This window comes from Mustela nigripes, chromosome 5, assembly GCF_022355385.1.
Source record: "Mustela nigripes isolate SB6536 chromosome 5, MUSNIG.SB6536, whole genome shotgun sequence".
Classification (NCBI taxonomy): domain Eukaryota; kingdom Metazoa; phylum Chordata; class Mammalia; order Carnivora; family Mustelidae; genus Mustela; species Mustela nigripes.
In genome coordinates this window covers 140,627,917-140,655,249 of record NC_081561.1, presented here as the reverse complement: position 1 = coordinate 140,655,249, position 27,333 = coordinate 140,627,917, and the positions used below count along the sequence as shown (strand labels likewise).

General features: G+C 52.3%; 1 protein-coding gene across 5 annotated transcripts in view; it reads right to left on the bottom strand.

Moving 5' to 3' along the window:
- SYNJ2 (synaptojanin 2) overlaps positions 1-27,333 on the bottom strand; it is a 96,579-nt gene that overhangs the window by 24,456 nt on the left and 44,790 nt on the right. For 3 of the 5 annotated variants that reach the window (XM_059401341.1, XM_059401339.1, XM_059401340.1), the window contains exons 5-14: positions 25,534-25,617; positions 19,167-19,228; positions 15,262-15,358; positions 12,618-12,790; positions 11,095-11,176; positions 10,213-10,362; positions 9,972-10,137; positions 2,982-3,173; positions 1,566-1,647; positions 669-809 (exon numbers count right to left, since the gene is read on the bottom strand). In XM_059401341.1, the coding sequence (XP_059257324.1) occupies positions 669-809; positions 1,566-1,647; positions 2,982-3,173; positions 9,972-10,137; positions 10,213-10,362; positions 11,095-11,176; positions 12,618-12,790; positions 15,262-15,358; positions 19,167-19,228; positions 25,534-25,617 (1,229 nt within the window). Of the gene's footprint in view, positions 1-668; positions 810-1,565; positions 1,648-2,981; positions 3,174-9,971; positions 10,138-10,212; positions 10,363-11,094; positions 11,177-12,617; positions 12,791-15,261; positions 15,359-19,166; positions 19,229-19,987; positions 20,049-24,069; positions 24,126-25,533; positions 25,618-27,333 lie in introns of those variants that run through there. The other 2 variants (XM_059401343.1, XM_059401342.1) reach the window with 2 other exon arrangements.

Below are 27,333 nucleotides of genomic sequence, written 5' to 3'. Positions count from 1 at the left end.
GTGAGTTTAGCTGGGCATGGGCGGAGATTCTAGGGACATGAGTGAGAAGGTAGCAGTGGGAGGTCATGAGTCATTGAGGGAAAAGGTGAATTCTTCCCAAACCTTAAAACACGCAATGCACACAGACACATGTACACACACACGCACACACACGCATACACACGCGCACACTCTTTCCTAAGAGGGCACCCATGTGCTGAGGGCTCCCTTTCGGACACACACACAGCAGCCACTAGGGCGGCGCTACGGTGGGGTGACAGCGGTAGAGGCGTTCTGCGCACACGTCTTATTCAGAACGCTTTTAAAAAGAGACAAAAGCATTGGCATTTCCCACCGGGTTACTCAGCTCTTGGTCACAGGTTTCCTGCCTAAAACTTCAACAAGGAATCCCTTTCCTTGCACAAGACTGAGCCTGGGAGGAGAACAATCACTCCTTCTGAAGGAGTTCAGCTTCCTGGCCTGCAAGGTTCCTTCCCGCTGTGGCATTTTAATCTCCAGACAATATTCTATTCAGCCTGCTTTTTCCTCGGGGGGCTGCTACATTTATCTAGAATAATGGCGAGTCCTGATTCCTGTTGCAGGAGGGGAGGAGGGAGAGGAAGTCTGAACAAAACACCGAGACGAACAACCCCGCGTCCCCCAGATGTTCGTTAACCGAATGTTCTTACCTGATGAATGGGACATGGTATGGACGTACAAAGATATACAGACAGACGCCCACCAGCTGTGCCGAAGTCAAGAGAATGTACCTATGAGAGCGTGAGATGGCTTTCTGGAGCTGCTCACCCCACATCTTCCTGTTGGTGGTACTGGAGACGAGAAAGAAATGACGCTTCACGTTCTGCTGGAGATGGGCTCTCCCACTGACACACTCCTTCAACTCCTATTCTTCTCATAGGACAGTGCTGTCACACTGTCCCCTCTCCCGTGTGAGTGCCATGCTTTCATCTCCGCAGCGGGCTGTCCGTGTATTTCTGGCTGTGTCGTACACATCATCGCTCATACCGCACCCCACCCCTGCCACTAAAACCCATCACAGCACCTCGCTCCTAAGAGCTGCTGAGATCAGGTGTTATTGGTTCAGAAAGTTCCTTGAGATTAAACAAGAAAGAAAAAGTCCAGCTGACCCTATACAAAATGTCAATGCAGCGGTTTCCTTTCCTTTGTATCTGGTGTTGAGAAGAGATGCATCTTCTCCCCACACTTCTGCTTCTCACCTTCCCCGGGAAAGGTGAGTCAACACCTGCCCCCCAGCCCGGCAGTCAGCCACGCCCTCCAGGTGTGCGCACACCAGCTCACAGCGTGACTCAGCCTCCGCACGCAGCCGAGCCCGCCTTTCCTTCGATTTCCTTAATTTGTGAAGAAAGAGGAACGGGAGCTGCACATCTGCCAGTGTATGGGCGGGGCAGGAGTGCCATCAGGAGAATCCACACACCGAGGGCCACAGGGCAGGAGAGGCAGAAGCAGGACAGATCCAGTGTCCCACTCCCGGCCTGGCACCTGGCTTGGGGAACCTCGGGTGAGTTTGCGGGTACGACCCTGCACCCCCGTGCCCGGACACTCACCTGGCATTGACGATATTCCCCGCGCTCAGTTCCACCATCTCTTCAAACCCCACGGCAAATATGTCAGCCGGGCTGTCCTCATCTGGGGGAAAGGCAGGAGTTGAGGGAAATCAGCACAAGACCTGCGTTTGTGGACTCGTGGGGTGCCCCGTGTGACCCATTTGAGCCCGGGTGTGCCGCTGCGTGGGTGCACTTGTCCAGGTGGCTCCAAGAGGCTCCGTGCTGATCCTCACCTTCCCGGCGCCCACAGCCTTTCCCGGTGTCCATCCTGGGGCATCAGTGACCTCTCTAAACCTGTTCCTTTGTCTTCAGAAGGGACAGGAGCTGCCATCTCCCAAGGACGTCATGAAGCATCCATCAGAGGACATGTGTGAAGTCCCCACCCCACCCTGCGGGTAGTAAGGGCACTGCCCTGTGGGTCCTTCTTCCTTCCTGGCCACCAACACGGGCATCAAACCCAAAGGCATGTTCCACGCTTGCCCGTGTCCCTCTATACTCTGCACAGTGCGGGGCTGGGCCTTGCCTGGTTCATGACGGACTGATGGGGTCCTGGCCCCGGGGGACTGCCATTCCTGGTGGCTGGAGGAGGGGAAACCCTGTCCAACTGGGGACCGTGGAGGTCTGCTGTGGACATGTGTTTTATGGGGAGCACAGCAAGCTGAGGCATTGCGCACCCCTCCTCTCCATGTCCCCTTTAACAGGGAAGCGGAGGAATTAATAGGACCCCTCCCCCCAGCCACTGGCCACATCTCCCAGTGCCTCCCCACCCTCTGCTACTCGGCCCCTGAGCCCTCAAGCCAGGCCGTGGCTCCCAGCACTGCAGAAAGGGAGACCCGAGAGAGGGGAGGGAAGCTCCTTCAACGGGGGGCTGCTCTCACGTTCTCTGCACATGTAGGGCTTGCCCCGGGGACACCATGAATAGTCGCTGCCACCACAGGAACCCCAGGAACCCTGGGCCATGGACTTGAGCCACCATGTGCCACAAGGCAGCAGAGGTGGGGGTACAGACTGCCCGGGACAGTGAGGGATGGGCTCTGGGCAAGGCTCGGGGCCGCTGCTGAGAATGGATACGGCCGAGAGGCGGATCAGGGCTCTCTTGCAGGATCTAAGGGAGCTGGAAACAGCGGCCCCACAGCCATGCTGCCTGCAGAAGAGCATTCCTGCTTCAAACCCTTGTTCTGAAGCCATTCCGTGTTACCTTCCAGGAGACTCCCCACCCCGACCACCCTGCCACATATTCGGAAGAGACAAGGTGTCCCACGATTTTCCAGATGTGTTCTGGAAGCCCCGGGACCTTCCTGAACGCTCTGGATGAGAACACCCACTACCAAATCGCGGGAGTCATGGGCTGCGGGGAAAGGTCAAGCTGAGGGCCCCCCGGACGCTGCATGGGCCGGTCAAGGCCGCTGTGCTCACCCTGGGAGCCCGTGAGGCCGGCGAGCCTGGGGGAGTCGAGCAGCCAGTCGGCCAGCTCGGCCGTGCCCAGGAGGTTGCTCCGGAACTGCTTGCCTCCGTTCACGTTCCAGGTCCCCGTGGCAATGCGGATCCGCTTGAAAGTCGTGAATTCTGACTGGCGCTCCGCCATGGCTCTCAGGATCCTGGGCGTCACTGCGAGGAGGCAGGAGAGGGCCCGCGTGTCCGCGCTGCACTGCCACGTGCAAAACCACGGAGGGGGCTCCCTGTCGGAGAGGGGGCTGCGATCCTACAGACGGGGTCAGGGGTGTTCCGCGAGAAGCTGGGAAGGGGCTAAAGCCAGAAGCCCCTGGGTGGCTCAGTCGGTTAAGCATCTGCCTTCGGCTCGGGTCATGATCCCAGGGTCCTGGGATCGGGCCCCATTATCAGGCTCTTTGCTCAGTGGGGAGCCTGCTTCTCCCTTTGTGCCTCCCCCTGCTTGTGCTCTCTCTCTTTCTCAAATGAATAAGTAAAATCTTAAAAAAAAAAAAAAAAAAAAAAAAAAGGCGGCTAAAGCCACCATAACCAGTACACTTCCCTGGGGCATTTTTGCGACAAAGTCCTGAAAACACAGGACCAGACAGATGTTCTTCCTCCACAGGCGTTAGCCGACCAGACCCCACAGGGAGCCTCTGCCATGGCATTTCCTCCACGATCCAGGGGGGCATCAGCGAGGGGACACTGCGACCTACCACAGTTTAAACATCCTTATCTGAAACTTGAAACAGCCTACAGCCTACCCTATCTTTGCCTTTTTTCACCCTCCATCCCTCAGGGGATGTTTCGTTGGCTTTATACTGGACTCAAGCCTTTAAAAAATCATTGCCCTGAACCAGGTCCATGCTCTGGATATCCAAAATACAGTCCATTTTTTAAACTAGCGACTTACCCCGAATAGAAGTCACGCCTACCCGTCTACTCAACAACGTGCTGTGCTACGCAGACCCTCCCGCAGCTTTGACCGAGCTGGCCTTGTCTGCGGTCGACACAAATAACCACGGTGGCTACCGGAAGCCAAGTGAGAGTCAGACCCCGTGGAAGAATGAGAGCAGCAAAGCGGCTGTGAAACCATGGTGAGCATGGGCAGATTCATTTTTCAAAAATCACTTAATGCTTACATATTCCTATAAGGAAAAATGCTGGGTTCCCCTCTTCTTCTCCACTGAGAGCTCTATAGCATTTATAGGGTCTAGGGGATAAAGTGCCATTAAAATTCCCTCAAAGACACCTGCCCAGCTCATTCACAGGTGGAAGACAAAAACCAACCCCCCCCCAAAACCATGAACTTACAGATACAGAGCACAGACTGGGGGGTGACGGGGTTAGGGGAGGAAAAGGTGAAGGGATTCAAAAGGTACAATTATAAGTCCTGGGATGAACGTACAGCAGCGACACCAGACTTTTATGATCCTGTGTTGTGTATTTCAAAGTTGCTAAGAGAGTCGCTCTGAAATGGTCTTACAAGAAAAAAACAAACAAACAAATTTTTCGTAACTATGTGTGCATAGATATTAACTAGACTTGCTGTGATCATTTCACAACGTTCACACATATTAAATCATTATGTTGTGCCCATGAGAGTCACAATGTCATATGTCAACTGTATTTCAAGTAACAAGAAGAAACCTTTAGCTGTTGACAGAAGCACAAGTCTTGGCCCCCGAGAGCAGGAGGCGTCCTGATCTTCAGAGACAAGCATTTCTTCTCCCTTTTTCAGCTCTACAGGGTCCTGGGGGCTTAACAAAAGGAGGCAACTCTCACAGGTGACTCCCAGGGATGAATGATGACTGGTGATGGGAACCAGAACCCACCAGAGCTGAGAAAGGGTTTCAGTCCGAGCCAGCACTCCGAGAAACGGACACGGAGAACAGTACAGGGTCTCCTGAAGCATCTTCTCGACTTTCCCCCTTCTTTCGGTTTGGAGATACACAAGAACGTGTAAGAGCGGGCTCACACTCAAGGCCTAAAGCCCAGGCCCCCAGGAGCTACAGTGATAGCTGCTACTGTGTATATTCCTCTGCCTCAGTCATGCCAGGACCAGGGGGATGTCCACGCCTCTCACCCAAAGCCTAGCAGAATTATTCAAACTGGCCAAGCCTGAACTGTTTACTCTGTCCTCTCTTTCCTGCAAAAACCCCAATAAAGAAAACCCCAATAAGCCCCCCTGTGGCACGCTCCCCATGCCTAGGACCTGCAAGTCTGATAGATTTTTTAAACAGGTAAAACTGGTATATAACACTATACGTCTCAGGTAGAAACTGAGTTGTATTATTACAGCTCTCCATCTGTCTGCACTACGGAAGGATCACCCCCAGAAGCCTTGTTATCATCGATCACCATGCTTCTGACCCCTTAACCCAGCTGCCCACCCCACCCCCTCACCTCCCCGGTAACAACAAATCTGTTTGTATCTGTAAGTTTCTGTTTGTATCTGTAAGTTTGCTTTTGTTTTGTTTTGGATTCCACAGGAGTGAAATTACAAGGTAACTGTCTTTGCCCACCTGACATATTTCACTTAGCTACTACCTTTAAGGTCCATCCAGGTAGCTACAAATGGCTGGATTTCATTCCTTTACCTGGCCAGGTAGTGCGTGTGCGTGTGTGTGTGTGTATGTGTGTGCATGCACGCACACGCACACACCTTCTTTATCCATCTACTGATGGGAACTCAGCTGCACCACGGCACACCACTACAAACAGACGGGTGTGCATATCTTTTTGAATCAATGTTTTCCCATTCTTCGGATAAATCCGCACAAGTGGGAGAGTTGGAGCATATGGTAGTTCTATTCTTAACTTTCTGAAAAATCTCCGTACTGCTTTCCAGAGTGACTGTGCCAATTTACTTCCCCACAAACAGTGCACAACGACTCCCTTATCTTCACAGCCTTCTCCGGTGCTTGTGGTCTTTCCGCCTGGGGTGAGGTGAGACCTTATTTCCTTCTGATTTGCATCCCTATGACAAGTGATGCTAACATCTTCTCATGGGCCACTCCACTGCCCATATATTTTCTTTGTAAATATTCAGGTTTATTCAGATCCTCGGCCCATTTTTTTTTTTTTTTTAAATCAGGTTGCTTGATTTTTTGTTGTTGCTGTTGAGTTGCAGGAGTTCTTCACATATTTTGATATTTACCCCTTATCCAATTAGGCTTTGCAAAAATCTTCTCCCATTCAGTAGGCTGCCTTTCTTTTTTTTTTTTTTTTTTTTAGGGAGGTGGAGAGAGAATCCTAAGCAGACTCCACACGCAGCATGAAGCCTGACGTGGGCCTTGATCTCACAACCCTGAGATCTCAACCTGAGCTAAAACCAAGAGTCAGATGCTAATCCGACTGCGCCACTCAAGCGCCCCTGGCTTTTTTGTTCTGATGATCTCTTCCGCCACACAGAAGCTTTACTATTTGCTGTAACTCCATCTGTTTATGTGTGCTTTTGTTTCCTTCCCTTTAGAGACAGATCCCAAAAAACATGGCTTAGAGCAAGGCTGGGGAGCTCACCACTTGTATTTTCCTCTAGAGGTTTTATGGTTTTAAGTCTTACATTCAAGTCTTTAATCCATTTTTCTGTGATTTGGCTTTTGTGTACCACTGTCGAGTTTTCCCAACATCATTTACTGAAGGGACAGTCTTTCCTTCATTGTATATTCTTGGCTGCTTTGTCATGAATTTCCTGTCCATACGAGTATGAGTTTAAATATGGGCTCTCAATTTTGTTCCATTGTCCTGTGTTTTTACCTGAATATTATATGGTTTTAATATAACTTTATAGTTTAGTTTGAAATCAGGGAGCTGGATACCTCCAGCTTTGTTCTTTTTACTCAAGATTGCCTTGGCTGTTCAGGGCCTTTGTGATTCTGTACAGATTTTAACATTATTTGTTTTAGTTCTGTGAAAAATGCCACTGGAATTTTGATAGGGATTACACTGAATCTGTACATTATTTTGGTGGTATGCACATTTCAACAATATTAATTCTTCCAAACCAGGAACACAGGAGGGCTTTCCATTTATTTGCCTCTTTCTCAGTTTTGTTCATCAGTGCCTTACAGTTTCCAGAGTACAGATCATTAATGTATAGAAATACCACAGATTTCTGTCTTTTGATTTTGTATCCTGCTACTTCACTCATGTATCAGTTCTAACAGTTTGTGCGTGGTCTTTTGAGTTGTCTATATATAGTATGTCATTTGCAAATAATGACAGTTTTATTCTTTCTAATTCTTTCTAATTTCTAATTCTTTCTTTTTAATTGGAATTAGAAAAAGAAAATTTTTCTTTTTCTTGCCTAATTCCTGTGGGCTAGACTTCTAATATACACTGAATAAAAGTGGCCAGACTAGGCATCCCTGTCTTGCTCCTGATCTCAGATGAGAAGCTTCCAGCTTTTCACCACTGAGTGTAATGTTGGCTGTGGACTTGTCATAGACAACCACCATCATTACGTTTAGGCAAATTCTCTCTACCCACTCGGTTGAGAATTTTTATCAGTTGAATTTTGTCAAGTGCCTTTTCTACATCTATTGAGATGATCAACAAGATTTTAAATTTTTATTTATTTTCAACAGGATTTTTAAAAAGATTTGAACGATAGAGCGTGAGAGCATATGTGTGTGTGTGGGGGGTGGGGGGGGCAGAGAAAGAGTGAGCAGCATACTCCCCACTGAGCAGGGGGCCTGACTTGGAGGGTCGATCCCAGGACCCTGAGATCATGACCCAAGCCAAAGGCAGACACTTAATTGACTGAGCCACCCAGACCCCCTGATCAGCAGGATTTTTATGTTTCATTTCGTTCATGTGGTGTATTAGTTGATTGATTTGTGGATGTTGAACCATTCTTGCATCACTGGAATAAATCCCTCCTGATTGTTGTAACTGATCCTTTGGATGTATTGTTGAATTTGGTTTGTTAATATTGCACTGTAGATTTTTTGTGTCAGTGTTCATCAGCGACACTGGCCTGCAATTTTTAGTGTGGATGCGTGGCATCCTTGTCTGGTTTTTGATATCAGGGTAGTGATGGTCTCATAAAATGAGTTTGGAAGTAGTCCCTACTTTTGAATTTTTTGGAAGAGAGGAGGAGGACAAGTATTTCATCTTCGAATGTTTGGCAGAATTCACGAGTGATGCTTTCAGGACATGGGACTTAACGTGTATTGGTTTTGGTTTTAATTTGTAACCACTCTATTTTATTTTTTTTTTAATCTCTTTGCCCAACAGGGGGCTCAAATTCACAACCAAGAGAGATCAAAGTGTTCTGTGTTCTACTAACTGAGAAAGCCAGGTTCTGGGCTTGGGAGGTTTTTGGTTTCTGATTCAATCTCCTAATAATCGGTCTACCCAGAGTTTTTATTTCTTCATGATCCAGTCTTGGAAGAATGGTATTTACGTATCTCTTACAGGCTGTCTGAATTACGTGTAGTAGTCTCCTATGAGCCTTTGTATTTCTGTGGTGTCTGCTGTAATTTCTCCTTTTTCATTTCTGATTAGCGACGTCTCCCTTTTCTTGTTTAGTCTAGCTAAAGTTTTATTGTTTTATTTTTTTCAAAGAACCAACTTGTAGATCTTTTCTGCTGTTTTTAAATCTTTATTTATTTTCCACTCTGATCTCTATTACTTCTTTCCTTCACCTGACTTTGGGCTTCATTTGCTCTTCTTTTTCTAGTTCCTTCAGTTGTACAGTCAGACTGAGCTCTCTCTGGTTTCTTGAGGCAGGCCTCGGTTGCTAGGCCCTTTCCCCACCAAAGTGCTTTTGCTGCATCCTAAAGATTATGGCCTGTTTTATTTCTATTTTTGTTCATCTCTAGGTACTTTTAAAAAATTGCTCCCTTGCTTCTCTGATGACCCACTCGTTGTTCGGTAGCAATTGTTTAATCTCTACGTTTTTGTTTTTCCAGTTTTCTTATAATTTCTAGTTTCATCCCACTGCAGTCAGAGAAAATGCCCAATAGGATTTCCGTCTTCTTAAATTTATCAGGACTTGTTTCGTGGTCTAACATATGACCTCTCCGGAACAATGTTCCATGTGCACTTACTTAAGAAGAATGTGTATTCTGCTGGCTTTTGGGTGGAATGTTCTGCTTATGTCTGTTAAGCCCATCTGGTCTAATGTGTTGCTTAAGGCTAATGTGTCTCCTTATTCGTTTTCTGTCTGGACGATATCCATTGATGTAAGTGGGATATTAAAGTCCCTGACTATTGTATTGCTGTAAATTTCTCCCTTTAGCCCCATTAATATTTAAGTATCTTAGTGCTCGTACTTTGGGTGCATATAAACTTATATACGTTATGTCATCTTGCTTAATGGACCCCTTTATCATTATGTAATGCCCTTCTTTGTCTCTTTTTAGTCTTTGTTTTAAAGTCTCTTTTTGTCGGCTAGGAGCATAGCTACACCAGCTTTCTTTTTATTTTCATTTGCATAAAACTTCTTTTTCCATCCTTTCATCTTTGGTCTGTACATTTTTTTTTTTCTTGAGAGAGAGACAGCACGAGTGAGAGTGGGAGGGCTGGAGGGAGAGAGAGAATCTTAAGCTCCATAAGCTGAGCGTGGAGCCTGATGCCAGATGTGGGGTTCGATCTCATGACCCTGAGATCATGACCTGACCCGAGGTCAAGATACAGACACTGAACTGACTGAGCCACCCAGGCGCTCCTGTATGTCCTTCCGTCTGAAGAATAAACTGTTTTGTCCTGAGCCTCCTCTTGTGGCTGCACACGACTGGTCGTCTCATAAAAGAACGCAAACCACACCTGTCGGCCGCTCAGGGCACGCGGTCCAGCTGAAGTCATGGGCCAGAGGGCAGAGCACGGACGCCCCGCTCAGGGGAGTGTCTGCTACCTGCTGTTTGGGGTTATGTGAGGAGGAGAGGGAAGGGCTGGCTGGCACCTCCCCCCACCCCCAACACTCCCTCTGGGTGGCCGGGCACCATGCACGTGGAGCGGGAGCCCCCTTACCCAGCAGGGCCGTGTTGTCCAAGAGCATCCTTCCCTTGTCTGCGGACTCCTCGGTGCAGACATCCCCAACCAGCAGCAGCTCGATGGCCTCCTGCTTCAGCCCATCAAAGAAGTTGGACTGGATAGTGCGAGACACGGACCGAGCCCCATCCTTCAGCTTCCCCACCTGCCACGGGCCAGACCAGAGGCCATGAGAGGGATCCACGCAGGCCCTCCCTCTCTCCCTGCGGTCTCCCCCTACCTTGGCCTTCCCTTCCAGGGCCCGGCTGCCCGTGAACATCTTGCTAAGGCTGTGCCCGTTCAGAGACCACATGGCTTTGAAGGACTCCACGAAGCGGTCCGCGATGGGCTTTGAGTTCAGACCCAGGCTCTCGAGCTGCAGATGAAGGACCTGATGACAAGGCAGGGACAGATGTCACCATCTTCCCACCTGGAAGCTCCCACCACCCACAGCTGCTTCGGGTCTGTGTCACCAGGCACCATCCCCGTGAATCCCTTGTTTGGCAGACCGTGGATCACCCTGTGCTCCTCCAGAGAACGGGCCTCCTGGCAGCAAAGAGTGGGGCTTCCAACCACCACTCACCCAACCGGAGGCAACCTGGTCTTCACCGTGCCGGCAGACCTCCTCTGCGCCCCTTCCTCCTGACCTCCTCCCCCATGCCCAGCCCCGACCACCAGAGGGATGAATGAGAGCAATCAGGGACAGCCTGGGAGCCGGCGGTGACCCCACCCCTCCCCCCAGCCGTGAGCCAGGAGAGGTCAGCCAGGCACTGGGCCGGTAGGCAGACTCAGGTCTCCCTCCTGGGCATCAAATTCTGCCACATCTGAGCCCGCCTCACACTGCCCTCGCCCAGCTGGATATTCACAGCAATCACTACACAGAACCACTGTTTCTCAAGGTGGCACCAGGCTCCCCTGGGCGACCATGTCCGGAGTGCATTCCACAAAGTGTGCGTACAAATAAGGCAAAGGCATCGCACGGTACGGGCAAGGCAGCTGCCCTGGCATCTGCCCCACGTTCCTCCCGTTAATAGGCTAGCCCAGTGATGTCCCCTCATCTTGCCGATGGAGGCATGGGACGTGACCCAGGTGGCCCAAGGGCCCTCGCACGGTAGGGACAGACCTCGAGTGCTATGAAGCTCTGCACTGTGTTGGTTCGGTCCAGGCAGTCAAGACAGTTCATCCGCAGAGTGCCTTTCTGAAAACTTAGGGGGACAAGAAATGCAAATGGTTACAAGCTGTTGAAGGAACAAAGCCCACAGCACGATGGCCTACGTTTGACTGCAGGTCTCTGGGAAAACTGGGGCCGACCCTTGCTTACTCTGGTAGCCGGCCAGGATCCTCCGTACACACCTGAGGGACCCCAGCACGGCTGGAGCGGCACGCACACCCGGGTCGTTATAAAACATGCCGATTCTCATTGTTCGCCATAGTTATGTCTACACAGGGGCCACGACCAATCAGCGAGTTGAGGGACACCTGGGTGGCTCAGTCGGTGAAACATCCCACTCTTGGTTTCGGCTGAGGTCATGAGATCATGACCTCAGGGTCGTGAGACTGAACCCCGCGCTGGGCTCCCTGTTCAGCAGGGATCTCGTGTGAGATCCTCTCCTTCTGCCCCTCCCTCCCTGCTCTATGTCGCAAATAAATAAGTAAATCTTAAAAAAGAAAAAAACAATTAGCGACCTGAACCATTAGCAGATTAGCACAGACTGAACTACTGCTCCCAGGGGAAACTGAGGGTCGGGTTCCTACAAGCCTCTGCTCTCTCACATTTTCCCCAACTGCACGACACATAACCCTGTTATATGGGCGTTTCTATTCAAAGGCACTTTAACACAGATCGCTGCTTAACGCGGACTCCGAGCCAGCTGCACTGAGAGCTGCGCCAAGCTTCTCCGTCCCCGTCGGACACAGCACGGCCGCCTCGTGCTTGGGAACACCGGCCAGCTCGTGGCACTACACTGGGCGGGAGGGGGCATTTTAAACAGTGAAATAACCAATAAAATGCACAAAGCTATGACCCCGGGGCACCACACAGACCACAAAAAGGACACTCGATCTAGGAGAGTCGAAACCAAAAGGCAGGCGTTGCTTTGCTCCCCCTCGGCTGGGAACAGGGTGAACTCAGGGACTCAAATTTCTCACAGTTCGGAGCTCATCTGTCCATGACCCTGAAAGGGCCATGAGTGTTGATTTGGGGTGACAAATCGGTGTTAGCGATGGGCCAATTTGCAAACATAGAATCTGAAGAACAAGAATTGACTGCATTGTGATTTGAGAGAAGCGGGTTCCTTTCTCTGCTCAGCGCTGAGCAGGAAAATCCCGACCCCAGGCTCCTCGGGCCACGGGGCTGGCGCTAGCTGTCCCTCTTCGCTCTCGTGGGCTTTCACCAGTTCGGACAGTAAGTTCTGTGGTTCCCAGAGCTCCACGGTTTCACCTGGTCCCTGTATTTATCATTTATTTTGCCAGAAAACTACACTTGGCCATCCAGTCACCAAATTCACGAGCATGGTCTGAAGGCAGGAAGCGGAAGAAGGCACTGGAAGCCGGGATCCCCCCCATGCCTGACCCTGTGGCCCCGGAGACCACAAGTGCAGCTGCACAGCAGGGGAGCGGGGAGGAGCCAGGCGGAGGGAGACTCACCGTGGACTTACATTCTCGCCCTTGGCGAACACGTCAAAGTCATCCCAGTGCAGCTTCAGCTGCGGCCTCAACAAGTTCTCCAGTTTCTCTAGCTTCCCACCTTTGGCAAACTGATGGAAGTCGAAGTTGATCATAGGCGTGTCGCTGGCGTGGCAAGAGGCCCAGAGCAACTTCTGAAAGTGGAGAGGGAGAGGGTGGCCAGGGAGTGGGGACGCGGCAAACCTCTGGTGGCCGGAGTCGGCGGGGGGGGGGGGGGGGGCGGGGGGGTGGCGTGTGGGGGGCCAACCGCGCCGCCTAGGGCCCAAGCTCCGGGTTGAAGTCACGTGGGGGACCGAGCTGTTCACGCGCCCCGACCCTGAAACGGAAGGACAGAGCCTCGGAGCGCAGCACTGCGAAGAGCATCCTGCCCGCAGCAGGGCAGGGGGCCAGCCCGGGCCGAAGACAGCCGGGGCGGCCGTGGCTCCCCGGCTCGCAGCTCTGAACTGACATCACCCCCGCCCCCGCGGGGCTCCTGGGAGGGCGCCAAGGAGGGAAGGACCACAGTCACAGTGTTCACAGACCCCCAAATGCCATGGGCCTCTCAGGGACGGGGCAGCCCAGAGGGTGGGGGCTCATAATCCAGCTCCCCGTTGCCAGGTAACCGGTGCCACCCAGGCAAGCGTCAGCCTCAGGCGGGTGTGCTCCTGGGTGCCCCATCCTCCCACCAGGGTCCTCTGGGGCCCCACGAGGGGAGGTGCCGGACACACGGCCCCGTGAGATGGCAGGAAGGGGTGACGCGGGGTCAGGGCCAGCAGGCCCAGGCCGGCGCAAGACCTGGGGGGAAGCGAGGCCAGGGATGGGGGTGCATGGCAGGGGCTCCAGGCAGCTTGGGGATCCTGACGGAGGCCTCCCCCCAACACAAGGAACCTCTGGGGCACTCCAGAGCGCTCTCAGGAGCTCTGGGGTGGAAACTGGGCCAGCGGCCTCCCCGGCACCCAGCCTCAGGCCCAACCCACCCTGATCCTCCCACATAGCTTCAGGTTCGACTTGTCCAGAGAGTCCATGAACTTGAAAAACTGGAAGAGCGTTGGGCCCTCTGGTCCCTGCAACTCAAAGTGCCCGCCACTGGGAGCCAGAACACCAGCCAGTGCCTGGAGGTGGCCGTCGGAGAGCCTTGCCAGATAAAAGCAGCCAGCCGAGCTGAGTGGGGTCCCCTTCGCCCCTTCGTGATGACACAGTCTGGAGGGAGCACCTTGTCGGGCTGTGACTGAGGTCCGTGGGTGGGCTGCTGGGGCAGGGAGCTCAGGGCCGAGGGAGCCGCCGCTCGGTGGGACCTCAGCGGGTTTCTTCTAGGTGGCACCCGCCGCCTCCCTGCCCAGCAGCTTGCCCTTCCCCTGGGTCACAGGACCCCTGCCGCCTCCTGGCCCCCTCGTGACAAAGAGCCCGTCCACAGGGTGCACCGCTGCTGGCTGACGGGGGCTGAGGACATGCCCTCTCCAGCACTCAAGACATAAAGGGAAAAGAGGTTCTGTTCTTTCCTTCTTTTCCCTTAATATAAGCCGTCAGCGTTGCTGCCAAGATGGTTGGGAGGGAGAGACTCAGCAAGCTGCCTGCCAACAGCAACAAACCCAACAGGGAAAGCAGGTCTGGCCAGACGAACTTGGCCACCAGGGAGTCTGCTCTGCGCACATGGCCTCTCTGCGCAGAGCGGAAGGGGCACCTGGTGGGCTCAGCTCCGGCCGGCCGGAGGTCAGTAGTCAGGGGGGCAGCAAGCACTGCTCCCCGAGAGCCAAGGTCCGCCTGCACTCTCCCCGGGAGGGGCTTCCTGGACTGTAGAACCACCAGAGGGCTCCTCTCCATTAAGCGGGAGACACGGGCCCCTGGGAAAGGAACTTGGACATTGCCCACAGCTCCTTCTGGAGCCGTGCATCTAGCGGAGACCCTTGGGAGATCAGGGAGAGGCCCGGGTGAGGTGGGCGGAGCTGTCCCCTCGGCTCCCCGGCTCCTTCCCTGTCTGCCCCCCCACCGCCTCTGCACACCCCCAACTCCTGAAAGTGCCGAGAGAGGCCACAGGGAGCCCACGGGGAGCTGGGCACAGGGAGCTGCTCCCTGGGGCAGCCCAGACAGGGATGGAGATTTGAAGGCTGACGTCAGCGGGAGGAAACCTCGTTAAGGTTCCTGCCTTAAACTGAGCAGGAGCTCTGAGGGACGGCGCCAGGCCAAGGGCGCTGCAGGTGTTTCGGTGAGTGCGCCAGGAGGCAGAGCCAGACCAAGGAAGGAAGAGAGCTCAGGCTCCCTGAGCGGTCAGGACCGCGGGGCGAAGCCCACGTGTGTGTGTGCATGTGCGCGTGTGTGTGTGTGTCCCCAAGACAACCAGGGAGGGAGCCTGGCTCTCCTGAGCCCTGCAAGCCCCAGAGGGAGCCCTGGAGGTGGGGGATGCTGTGTTGGAGCACATTCTCCGTCAGCTCACAAAAATTAAATTTTGTACCTCAGGAGCCCAAATCACCTCATGCAACAGAGCTGGTGGGAAAGAGCCCCCCAGGCGCGGTGACAGCAGTGCCCTTCCCAGTCCTGCAGGGAAGCGTGCCTCTGTGCGGGGCCGTCCTGCCCCTCACCCACCGCCACCCGCCCCACCAGGCCTGAAAAGCAGCACAGCAGCGTTTACCTTGAAGGCTCTGTTGAGCACCTCCTCTCCGCCTCTGCTCCCCAGCAGGTTCACGACCACTTGCTTCCCATACTGTTCCTTCAGCAGCACCATATGCCTGCAAAGGCACAGGCCAGCACGTGACCCCTTGTTGCCAGCGCACAGACTGCCACTCCACCCTTGAGGGCATGGGGCACAGGAAGGACCTGTTTGGCACCAGAGGTCCAGGTGGAGATGTTCCCTGAGACCCAAAATTGGTTGTGGGTGGAGGGGAGACCACCACTCTCTCCCAGCCACCAACCCCAAGGTCAGGGACAAGCGTGGCAACAGCTTGTTTGCATGCAAGGCTCAGGTCAAGAATAATTCACAGCACATCGGACTTCTACATAAGTGTAACATCAGATGACGGACATGCCAGACTTTCTGTAAAATACCACCGTTAAATCCAGAACAGCTAACCTGGCCCTTTATTAACGGGGTCCAAGAAGCGCAACACGCGTGTTTCTGAAATACATCTCTAATTTCACTTGGGACCTTCTTTCTTGAAGCTAGAAAAGCTTGTAGGAGGATTGTTAACCTCAGTGTCTGTTATCTAAGTGCCGTATTTCATTATGTGTAATTACATGTGATCCAGGCAAGAAGGCACGGTAAAATTTCAGACTTTAGGAAAACATTCATAGATCAGAGACTTTAAAAAATACATATGTTGTGAGGTGCCTGGATGGCTCAGTTGTTTGAGCGTCTGACTCTTGGTTTTGGCTCAAGTCACAATCGTGGGGTCCTAAGATCGAGCCCTGCGTCCGATCAGGGAGTCTGCTTGAGATTCTCTCTCCCTCCCTCTCCTCCACCTGCCCACTCTCTCAAATAAATAAATAAATAAATAAATGAAATCTTTAAAAAAAAAACATATGTTGAAATATTAGGGAAAGACTAATATTTATCTTTTATCACTAGCTTTTGAAAAGCTAACTTGATAACTTCACTAACACTAAGACTACTTAAATGTAATTTTTAAAAAAATACAGTGGAAGACAATACAAAAAAGAGATGTAAACCACATTTTCATCATGCAATTTTCATGCCTGGAGATAGAAAAAAGAGAAGAGAGCATGCCACAGTATTAAAAATGGTAGAATTGTATGTGACTCAAAATCATTTTCTTCTTTATACATTTTGCGTTTTCCAAATTTCTAGGCTGACATTTTTTTTTTAAGTTAATTAGCGCTAAGGAACCAGTTTTAGCCAAGTTTGAATTGAGGTCCTCTGCTGGCTCCTTTAGGGTGAGCTCCTGGCCGCCCCGCCCTCCCCATGGTGTCCCCGACCAGGGAGGAGGTAGGGCTCCATCTGACTCATGCCATAGGGCTTCTGCACAAGCCTGTGCTCTGGGGGAAGGTTCGACAACAAACGGAGTGTGCGCAGGGCTCTTCTGGGTCTGCCTGCCCCGGGGAAGGTATGTCCTGCCCAGAGGTCAGACAGAGGGAGCCGGAGGGCAGGCTCTGCTCTGGGGCAAGTCTGAGCTGCCCAGCTCTGCCGGTCACTGAGTGAGCCCTATGACTTGGGGGTGAAATGCAAGCCACCTGCCACAATGAAGCTTATTAGAAATAAGGCTGATGCGTGACCCTGCGTCTCAATGGGTTCCAAACCCAGAGCTGGATGAGAAACAATGTGGCCCATCACACCAGCCCCAAGCACCCTTGACCAGATTTTCCATCCCTTCTGAGCTACTCCTTTGTCTGTACCATAAAGCTCATGCTCCTCCTATAAAAGACGGTTTTGAGGGCTAAAAAGACAAAAGGGACAAGTCAGGGCTTGGTACAGGAGAGCTGGTTTTCCTTTCCTTCCTTTTAAAAAATTTTTATTTCCTTGAGAGAGAGAGAGAGAGAGTGCACAGAGGCAGAGGGACAAGCAGGCTCCCCACTGAGCAGGGAGCCCGACTGGGGCTCAATCCCAGGACCCCGGGATCATGACCTGAGCTGAAGGCAGGCACTTACCTGACTGAGCCACCCAGGTGCCCCACTTTCCTTCCTTTTAATTTTAAAATGAGATAATACACTTACTAGTGACACACTAAGACTCACCTCAGGGCTCCTGGGGGGATGTTGGAGCCCACCCTAAAGCCGGCGAGACCAAGCCGAGTCTCCGTGCTCTGGGTATCTGGGTCCTTCTCCTGCCTGTCCATCTATTACTGTGGTGCAGAGCTCCCTGGAGAACCAGGGAGGGGCTTTCTAGGGCATGTGGAGTCGGGCAGGCAGGGCGTAACAGAGCAGCCAGCTGGGAAAGGCACCCTAGCGTCCACCCTGGGACCGCAGAGGCAAGCAGCTCCGCACAGAGAGGGAGGAAGGGTAGGGCAGGATCCTGCCCAAGTGAGACCCAGGCGCCGCCCCCCATGAAAGGTTAACACTGCCATCCAAAGGTTAACACTACCAGCGAGACGAGGTCCTCCTCAGGTCAGCACAGCCAAGGCCTGCTCAGGGCATCTCCTCCCCGCCCCACACCCCGCACAGCAGGTGGAGGAGAGGAAACAGGGAACAACCCAGGGAACGGAACAGCCCTGGCCACAGGTGTTCTGTGTGCACACGAACTACCCAGGGAAAGCGGTTTTGTGGGGATGGGTTGAGGAATTTATTTTAGACCAAACACATCAAAGAAGGGAGAAATTCCTGAGAGTCCCCTGATGTCCCAGAGATGGGGGCACCCCTCCAGGGGTGGGCACCCCCTCAGTGGGTCTGCTGGAGAAGCACGTGCCCGCATTCCCACCCGTCAGTGAAATGAGCGCACTGGGGCAGCACCCAACGGGAGGCCGGGCAGCTGCGGCCCCAGGAGAGAGAGCCTATCCTCTCTGGGCACGCACTGTGCACTAACAGGATTCAAAAATGTTTACATCGGTGTAAACATTCTTAAAATGTGTGTATTTTTAAAAAGCTCATCACGAAGCTTTTGAAACCAGCCAAGCATGCATGTCCTTCCCTTCCACTGCGGTCAGCTGGGGAGGAATCTTGTTTTCAATTTCCTAAGGACATTCAAGGCAGCTCAAAGTCTCCTTCAACAACTCCATATACACAATGCACAGAACACATGAACAGTCCTGAACACAGGCAAGAGCATGTTCAAGTGCACACACAACCCTCTTTAGAGTGACAGCCCACTAATGATGATGTGCTAATTCACGGTCACACGCTGCCACTGCTAGTCTGCGACACAAAGGAAGGACGCGTGTGGATTTAACGTCCAAATCAAGCTTCAGGCAAAATGACTAATACCCTTTAAAAAAAAATCACTCTTGAAATTTTTACGACATTCGCTAATTTTTAAAATTAGTATTCAGGTTAAACATGCAAATATTTTAAGAAGCGATTAACTATGTCAAATACGAGTTACTGTTTAGTTGACCAATGGCTTTTCTTAAGAAAGTTCTGTAACAGGAAATGCATAATGGTCTAGTTTGTGGTTCAGAAAATGAACTGTGTATCTGCCAAATGGTCTTCTAGAATGATACACGAAAATCTAGCAGTGAAATCTTTAGTAGTGGGAATTGGAAGTTAACACTACTTTTACTTCTCACTTTATACCTTTCTAGACTATGACTTTTTAAGTCTGGGAGTATATTGCTTTTAAAAGAAAAATAAGCAGTCACAAATATCCTATGATTTACGTTATCCCTTGTTAACTAGGACAAAGGAATAAAGCTTCATTAAAGAACAGGCTGGTAAGATAAAATAACTGCCAAGGGTCACCTCAGTGACCTCAGGAAAACCTGAGAGCCGCTAAAAAATTCCATTTTGTAAATTCCCCTCTTGCCCAAAGAACCAAAGTAAAAGGCAGAGGCAGGGCCAGGATTTGGGGTCCTCCCCCTCCCACTGTCCCATCTGGTTGGCGGAAGACTCCTAAAAGGATGGGGGGCTTAGGGTGGTGTCAGACAACCCTACCTGTCGAAAGCAGGGGCATTGGCTTCGAGGCCTCTGTTGAGTCTCAGATGATGAGAGCCAACCTAAAGCAAAGAGAAATAGCACTAGTGATTCCACCTGCTCCGTGAACCCAGGAAGGGATGGTGCTCCCCACCCCCTTTGCTGCCAGCCAGGCTCCCCTTCTGTGGCACATTCACAGATCTGGAAGGCTGGCTTTGAACTCAGGTCCCAAAGCCTGAGTCTGGCTCTGAAGCAGGCTTTCCTAATAGCTGTGTGGGTCCCGTGCTGGCTGGAATTCTTCCAAAGGCAGAAGAGAAACTTCAGGGTCAGCCCACGAGGTCCACGTCAGATCGGGAGACTTTTCCACAGTGCAGAGGTGAACGCCAGCTAACCAGGGGGAGAGGAACCACTTCTCAGCCTCCTCTGAAAGTCTGGGGACCTTGACCACCCCTAAAATCTGAGTTATGGCTACCTGCAAACTAATCTGCCTTATGTTTCAAACTACCTATTGAACATCAAAAGTTTAAAAGACAAAAACATGGTGGTATTGGGGCTAGCTCGAAAAGGCTCTCCCTGGATGAATCTGGGACAGTGTGAACACTGAACTGTAAGGGACAGTAATGGATTATGATCAGATAAATGAGATAGGAACTCATAAACCTCTACAGATGAGAGCCGGCTGGTGCATGAATGGACAGATGAGTGGCACAGAGGTGGGCTGGTGGACGGGGCAAAGGGAGAGGTTCTTCCTTGCGGAACACTGATCGATAAATGTGGAGACGGTGGTGGAAAAATCACCATGTTACAACCATCAAAGTAAAGAACGGTTCAGCAAAAATCACCTGTTGATCATAAACATTCAGAGAGAGTTTGATGGTCTGGGTCTTCCGTAGACGCTTATCAGCTGAAAAGGAAGACATATTAACTATAAAGAAAGAAACAGAGCAGCTCCGTCCTGAGTGATGAAAATTAACATCATTAATGAGGGAACACGTGGGACAGAGATGGGACACCCCAACAAGAATGGGGTCGTGTCAAAGATCCACACCCTGAACCTGATCGTAATAAAACACCTGGAAACCCTCACATGAGGCACCTTCGATTTAAAGAAAGAGAAGACCAGCATCCTCCAAAAATGTCAATGCCCAAGAGCCAGAAGGCAGAGGAAAGGCTCCGGATCAAAGCAGACTAGAGACGTGATAACGAGAGGCAGGGCAGGATTGCATCCTGGATCCCTGACCGAAGGGGGAAAGGTGACGGGCAGCATGGGGTCAATGGATAAATCTGGCCTGTGGACCGCAGGTGAGTTTGGAGCACCGTGCCACACCTGCTGACCGTGCACCTGTCCCGTGCTGATGCAAGAGAACACACCTGCTTTCAGGAAAAACGTCCTGACATATTAAGTAAGGACGCATGATACACACAGCCCAACCACCAGGGGTTTAGGAAGGAGCGGATGGCATGTGTGTGGGCAGCAAGGGGTTCGTGTCCCATGAATCTTGGGACAGGACGCATGGGAGTTCCCCTATGTTCCTACAACTTCTCTGCAGGTCTGGAATGATTTTAAGAAAGAACGTTCTTGAAGAGTATTGTTCAGCTCTGCTGGTTATGGGGCATCATAAACGCGGCGTCATGGGGCTCGTCCACACCATCGAGCGTCCCTGCTGGGTGTGGACCGAGTGTTATCTACAAGTCTTCCCGCCACACGTCATACATCCGTCCATCTTCACGCCTGGGAAAAAGCCAGTCTAGACGACGGGCTTCTCAGTAACAGACTTAGAGATCCTGGGGTTAGGCATGTCCATCTAAACAATTCCACAAAGTCCCACGTCCCTTTAGGTCCTTAGACGCCTTGGGAATCCCTAGGAGAAGCTCCAGCAGTCGTCTTCAGCCCACTGCCAGGCTTACTCTGGGCTCCTGCTCCCAAAGGCACTAACCCCTGGCTGAGGACATGCGAGACTTCATTGCCCAGACCCGGGCCGCACCCCATGAAGACTGCTGTCCCCCGCGCTCCGCGCCCCGTCAGCTCCTGTCTTCTGAGCTCATGAGGCGGGCGCTGGCAGGAAGTGGCCCTCGTTCCTCTGAGCCACCGTGTGTGAGATCCCCGAGGGCTGAAGCCCAAGATGGGGGGCTGCTTGCTGCGGTCAGCCCGTCCGTCAGTGACAGTCTGCCCTGGAACCTTCTCAGGAGAAGGCATAAGGGGAGAGTGGGCAGACAGCGGGTCAAGGCTCAGAGCCTGGTGTTTAGTCGTGACAAGTTCTATGACTGGACACGTCAGCCTCCCCCCGGATCACAACCCAGAGCTGCTTCTTCTACAATCAGGAAGAGATCCCAGTCACAGACGACTGCGATTTAATTGGGAGAGCAGGCAACCCCGGTATCAGGTGTTTTGTAAGCTACCCAGCGCAGCCAAGTTGGGGTGCCTCCCCCAAAGCAGCTCCTGCAGTAAAATGCAAACTCCTCAGCCTCACACACAAAGCCTGGTCTCCATCTGGCCCTTGCCTGGCCTTCCGGTCTAATGCCTGCCCATAACCGCCATGCCTCGGGCTGTAAGCAGCTTAGCCTCGCCACTCCCGGGTCACACTGTGAGCGCTGGGCCACCCCGCCTGCGTGTGGGGTCCCCTCTGCGGCTCCCTTCCCCTGCCCGATGCAGCCACATCCCTCCCAACTGGGAGTCTGGGCAAGCTGGGCCTCCCCACAGCTGCCCCAGGGATCTGGGCCTCCTCCCTCTGGGGCTCTCCTCACACCACCCCGCTGTGACCTGTCCCCTCCTCCTGAAGGCACGGGCTGTGACGTAAAGTGCCCCCATGTACCCACAGGTGCTCAGTGAGTGTTTGTGGGACGGACGAAAGGCTTGCTCGGAGGGCGAGATGACGGGACACCTGGGAGCCTGGTCCTCGGGCCTCATCTTGACAGAGAGAACGCGGACACTGTCCCACCTCACAGGCCTCGTGGAGACGGCAACGCTCACTCCGGAGAGCCATGCTTTCCCAATGCAACCTGTGTTCTCGTCTCCTAGATGGTAGAATGTACGTTGATAACATTAACAGCTACCATTTGTGTGCCCTCCAGGTTCTGGAGCTCATCTTCCCCATAACCCCAGGAGGTCGACTGTTAACTGTTAACATCAGAAGAGTCAACTAAGGCTTAGCAAAGATAGGAACTTCTCAGACTTAAGGGGTTTTGTTTTGTTTTTTGTTTTGATAAGAACCTTTTTCTGAGATTAAAAACTTGTCAAAAGAATACGGTTCCTAAGTGAGGGAGCCGGAACTTGAACTAGAACCAGGTCCTGTCACCACGAAGCTTGTGCTCTGAGTCACAGGAGAAGCTTCCTGGCGATCGGGATCCTTCTGGCAGCGGCTGCGGGTAAACACGGGAGCGGGCGCGAACACAGACCCAGACCCACGGTGCGCGCGCGGCTCTATTCCAGATTCGGGTCACTTGTCTTAGAAGGATCTTTCCCTCACCCCAACGTCTTATTTTTGAAACTGTTGTGCTACAGTTTTGGGGGACAAAAAAAAATCATGCCCACACAAAGGAGCACATCAAGGGCCTTGTACCCAAGAGCCTGGTAACAGTGCGACAGGGAGGGGGCGAGTGTGGACAAGGTGGGAGCAGCGGAGGGACTAGTCTACCTTGCAACCTCCTCCGGCTGCTGACGTCATAGGACGCTTCAGAGACCTCAATCACCTTGGCAAGACCCATCTGCACACACATGTGACAGGCGAGGAAGATTCCACGGACCACAAGTATACAGAAAATATACTCTCGCTAACCATACCAGGAGAGCAATTAGCTTTAAGTGTAAGATTTCAGTGTGGCTATTTATAAACTGCAAAGCTGTTTACATGGTAAAGAGGAAATTGTGGAAGGTCCACGGTGGCTCGAAATGGCGTCAGGAACCAGGAGCCCGTAGGGAAGGCATCGCTGCCGTGGAAACGTGCAGACAAGTCATCGTCCCAAGTCCTCTCTGCCTGTCCCCACTCCTATGCCCTATCTCCAGCAGGGCACCTTGGTTCCCGGGGGAGCCCCCAAAGGGTGCAACACTGCAACTTAAGATGCTAGCTATCGGCCTAAAAATCTGGGCATTTTTCATTTAACGTAAGTAAAGGAGGAGGGGAGGAAAGCCACCAGAATCAGTCCTCGGGCTTGCCATGCATAGTTCCGGGAGGAGGGGGACTGCACACCGTCCCCGAGAGCTGCCCTCCTGGTCACCCTGTGAAGAGGACCCAATCTCTCTTTGATGGTGGATACGGTTTCAGAGGATAAGCATGGGTACGAGACCCAAAGGTTAGCAAATCCTTTGTAAGATTAATGAACACCAAAGCCTTTGCAAGCTTATTTTGAAGAAACCACGGTGGTTCTAGGGAAGCGAGTGTGATGAATCTAGAAGGTGCCACAGCTGTCAAAAAGTGAGCCCCCAGGACCCCCACGGAGGCTGCCCGTGTCGGGTTGAAGGGCAGCTGTTGCAAGGCAGGGTCAGGCGGCATCAAGTGGGTCAAGCTGGGGACTGAAATTAAAGAGGGGAACGACAGACCAGTTTTGCTTTGTTTTGGGAAGAGGGAGACCAGAACACGGGAAGTCCTAGGAATGGGGTGGAAGATGACAAAGGGCTGGAAGGCCTCGGACAAGACACAAGGGAGAGAAGAACCTTCTTGAAGGTCTGGGGAATCAGAGTCACTCTGACGCATCCCCCGTCACACCCCGCAGACAGCCAGCCTGTAAGGCAAGGAGGAGCCCGTGGGCAATCTCAAGGTCAGTGTCGGGGGTTAGAGGGACCCGGAACTGGACGCAGGGGCAAAAGGGATGAATTTCAAAGGCTCCTTCCCAATTCCAAGACTATCAGGACCACCCCCATTTCTGGATTTCTTAAAATCTTCATGTGAAACCTTTGTTTCCTGCTTCCTTTTTATCCCCTCCTTACTTGATGTTTGCTTTTTATTCTTCTAAATACACAGCTCCAGAACTTCCAGAAGGAAAACTCCAAACCTAAAGAAAATCAAGTTTCAGAAACCCTCTTTGGAATGTCTCCAATGGGTAAATCATACTATAGAGACAGAAAGTAGAATGACAGTTGCTTTGGCCTCCAGGAGAGCTGGGAGGGCCCGGGGAGGGGTGACAGCCAGTGGGGACAGGGTTCTTAGCGGTGATAAACCCTGTAAAGTTAGTCACAGTGATGGTTCCATGACTCTGTAAATGCACCAAAAACCGCTGAACTGTACCTTTAAATGGGTGTAGGTTATGGTATGTATATTAGATCACAATAAAGCCATTTAGAAAAACTGTCTTGGGATGAGCTCCAGAATCATCTTCGCCCTCCTAATCAGGCTCGGGGTGTCTATGCCATCACGTAATGCCACCAACCGTCCTCACACATCTTAGTCATTCCTTTCTGATGGGAAGACTGAAGCCCAGAGAAGCTTCTCCCTCCCCCAGAAGTGAGACCCCCAGGAGACCCGCACGCCTCCACTTCTCTCCAAGAGCTGGTATGTTTCCTTATCAAGCCTGCCCATGGCACAACGATGGCCACGGGGTCAAGTCAAGGGCCAGGGAAAGACCCGGTGGTGTCAAACACCCCCCCAAACCCCGGCAGACGGCCCTGAGCCTCCAACTGCCATCACACAGCATAAGAGAAGCCCAAGCCACAGAGGCCTAGGCGGGGAGGCCTCCCGGGCGCACAGATAACCGCTTCGGCCAGAGGGGAAGATCTGGGGTCAACGCTGAGGAACCTCAGACCCACTCGGCCCATGACCTGCGGGGAAGGAGCTTGCAAACAAGACAGTGCCTGGGTTCACGGACAACAAACGTGTCCTTGGAACGTGGTACCACGCCCTGAATGCTCCCCGGGAGAAAAAATGTCAAATACTCTGGCACAGGCCAGAGTCCTGTTTTAGACCGCAAGGTGTATTTTTAGAAATCAGGGGAAAGTTCCATGCCATTCTCACGTGTCCCCACAGCAGGGACCTCTGGCCATCGGACCTGCTGTATGGCCCCTAGGGCCCGAAAACCTCTCAAAGCCCCGTGGGACAGTCACAGCTCTCAAAACACATCTTTGGCCGTGTTCCCAATACACTGAACTTGGGGGCTAACAAAGTCATTCTACTCAATTATACGATGTGGCTCGCTTCTCAGCAACGGCCCCCCTTCCCAAGTCACGGGCATCAACAGCAAGTTCAGGGTCAGAAAATCAGATACAACGTATACATTTCAGTATCTAAACACATGTACACACACACACACACACACACATGTGCACACTTAGGCAGCTCAGCTCAACCCAGCGGGGCCGGAGCAATGAACTGAGAAATTGAAGGAAACACGGTTAAAAGCAACAAACCACAGTTGTTCAGAAGAGAGAAGCAGGTGACTTACTTTTCTCATTACCTACCTGAAGCCCTGGCTGCTCCCAAAACAGCGGAACGGAGCCTCTGATCTGGACAAAAGAGGACACTCCGTCATCCATGTAAATCGTCTGCACCGCAAGGAAACATAAAGGGAAAGTATTTCTCAATGAAACCGAATGTCCTGGGGCCAGGTAACGGGATCTGGCCGCCTGAGACCCGACACCAGCCCGAATGAAGAGCAGGCAGCAGACTTCTGCGCCCTCTGCTCCCCTGGCCAGCCTGGCCTCGCTGCTCCCTGACCCACAGGCCAGCCCCGTGTGCTCACGGGCGTGCTGGCGACTGACCAGCCTCCGAGGAGTCTGCGGCGGGCACGGGGCCTCGGGGGGAGCCGCAGCTGCCCGGGACTAAGGAAGGCCAGCAACACCTCCCCGCTGCCGCGCAGGGACGGAGGCAAATGTGCTCTGGAATTTAACTAAGACCTTCCTCAGAGCCTTCTGTTTTCACCTCGTCAACTAGCTGAGCAGCAGAGAACAACTGGAAAGGGTTGGATGAAACCAACAAGCGATGGCCAAAAGACCTGGGTGACCCCACGAGTCCCGGAGTCTGCCCTGGACACTGCAGGCCAGGACTTGACTTGAACTAGCAGTCGCTGCTGGCCGTGTGCCGCCGTGTTCTTAAACCCGCCACGAAGTCAACATACACAGCACAGCTTTCATAGGGTTCCAGGGGGTGGGGAGCGCAGGGGGCGGGGAGCGCAGCGGGCTCCTGCCTGGAAGCAGGGGATACTCACCGGCTAAAGAACGGATCTCCTGCCCCCCCCCACCACACACCGTTATTTTGGGGGGTACCAGCTCCTCTGCCTGCAGGTCCCCCCCAACACTGTATGCAAGGGAGCATTACAGGGACAAGAAGTGCAGTGCAGAGAGCATCACGAGGGGAAGCTGCTGGGCTGATCAGACACACGGCCCTTTATCTGAGTAATTCTACCCTGGCCTGGCAGGGCCAGTCTGGGCAGCGCTGCTGATCCTTTCCATCTCTTACCAGCCTGCTCCCTTACAGGGTAGCTTTCCGAACAGCTAGATCACGCTCAGATCACACATGCATTAGTAATTCATTGGCAGACCTGAGCATCGGACCCGCAGCTCCCTGGGACAACAGGAATTACGGGAGGCTGGTACCTATGGAGTTGAGCTGAACTCTTCTTTCCAAAGGGAAACGCATCATGTTAAGAACTAGTCTGTTTCTGGATCCGGACTAGCAGCAAATTAACTTCCCCCTATTATTCTGCTCAAAATAAGAACAAAAACAAACAAACCCAAAACCAAAAACCAAAACCAGTGGCATCGGGATGGCTCAGTCTGTTAAGACATCGGCTCGGGTCATGATCCCTGAGTCCTGGGATCCACGCCCACGTTGGGCTCCCTGCTCAGCGCAGAGTCTGCTTCTCCCTCCGTTTCTGACTCTCCCCCCCCAGCTCATGCTCCCTCTCTTTCTCTCATAAATAAAATCTTAAAAGAAAGCAAACCACCAAAAACAGAAGAAAGAAGCAGATTGCTTAAACTCACGCAGGCCTCACTGACTACAGAGAGATCAGGAACACACAGGTCCAGATGACTGAGAAAGAAACCAATTTCGCCAACATTTCTCTATCGGGATAGCCCTTAACAGCGCCAGGACCTGATTTAAGCTATGGAACGCTTACCCTGCACTTAAACGTGCGCTAAATGAGCTGCTTCTAGCATCAGACCACACTCCTCTTGAGCCAGAACTTGCACAGGCAGAACGGGTTTCAGAAAACACCCACCAGGAGGCCCCACACTCCAGACCCCACCCCGGGATGGGAA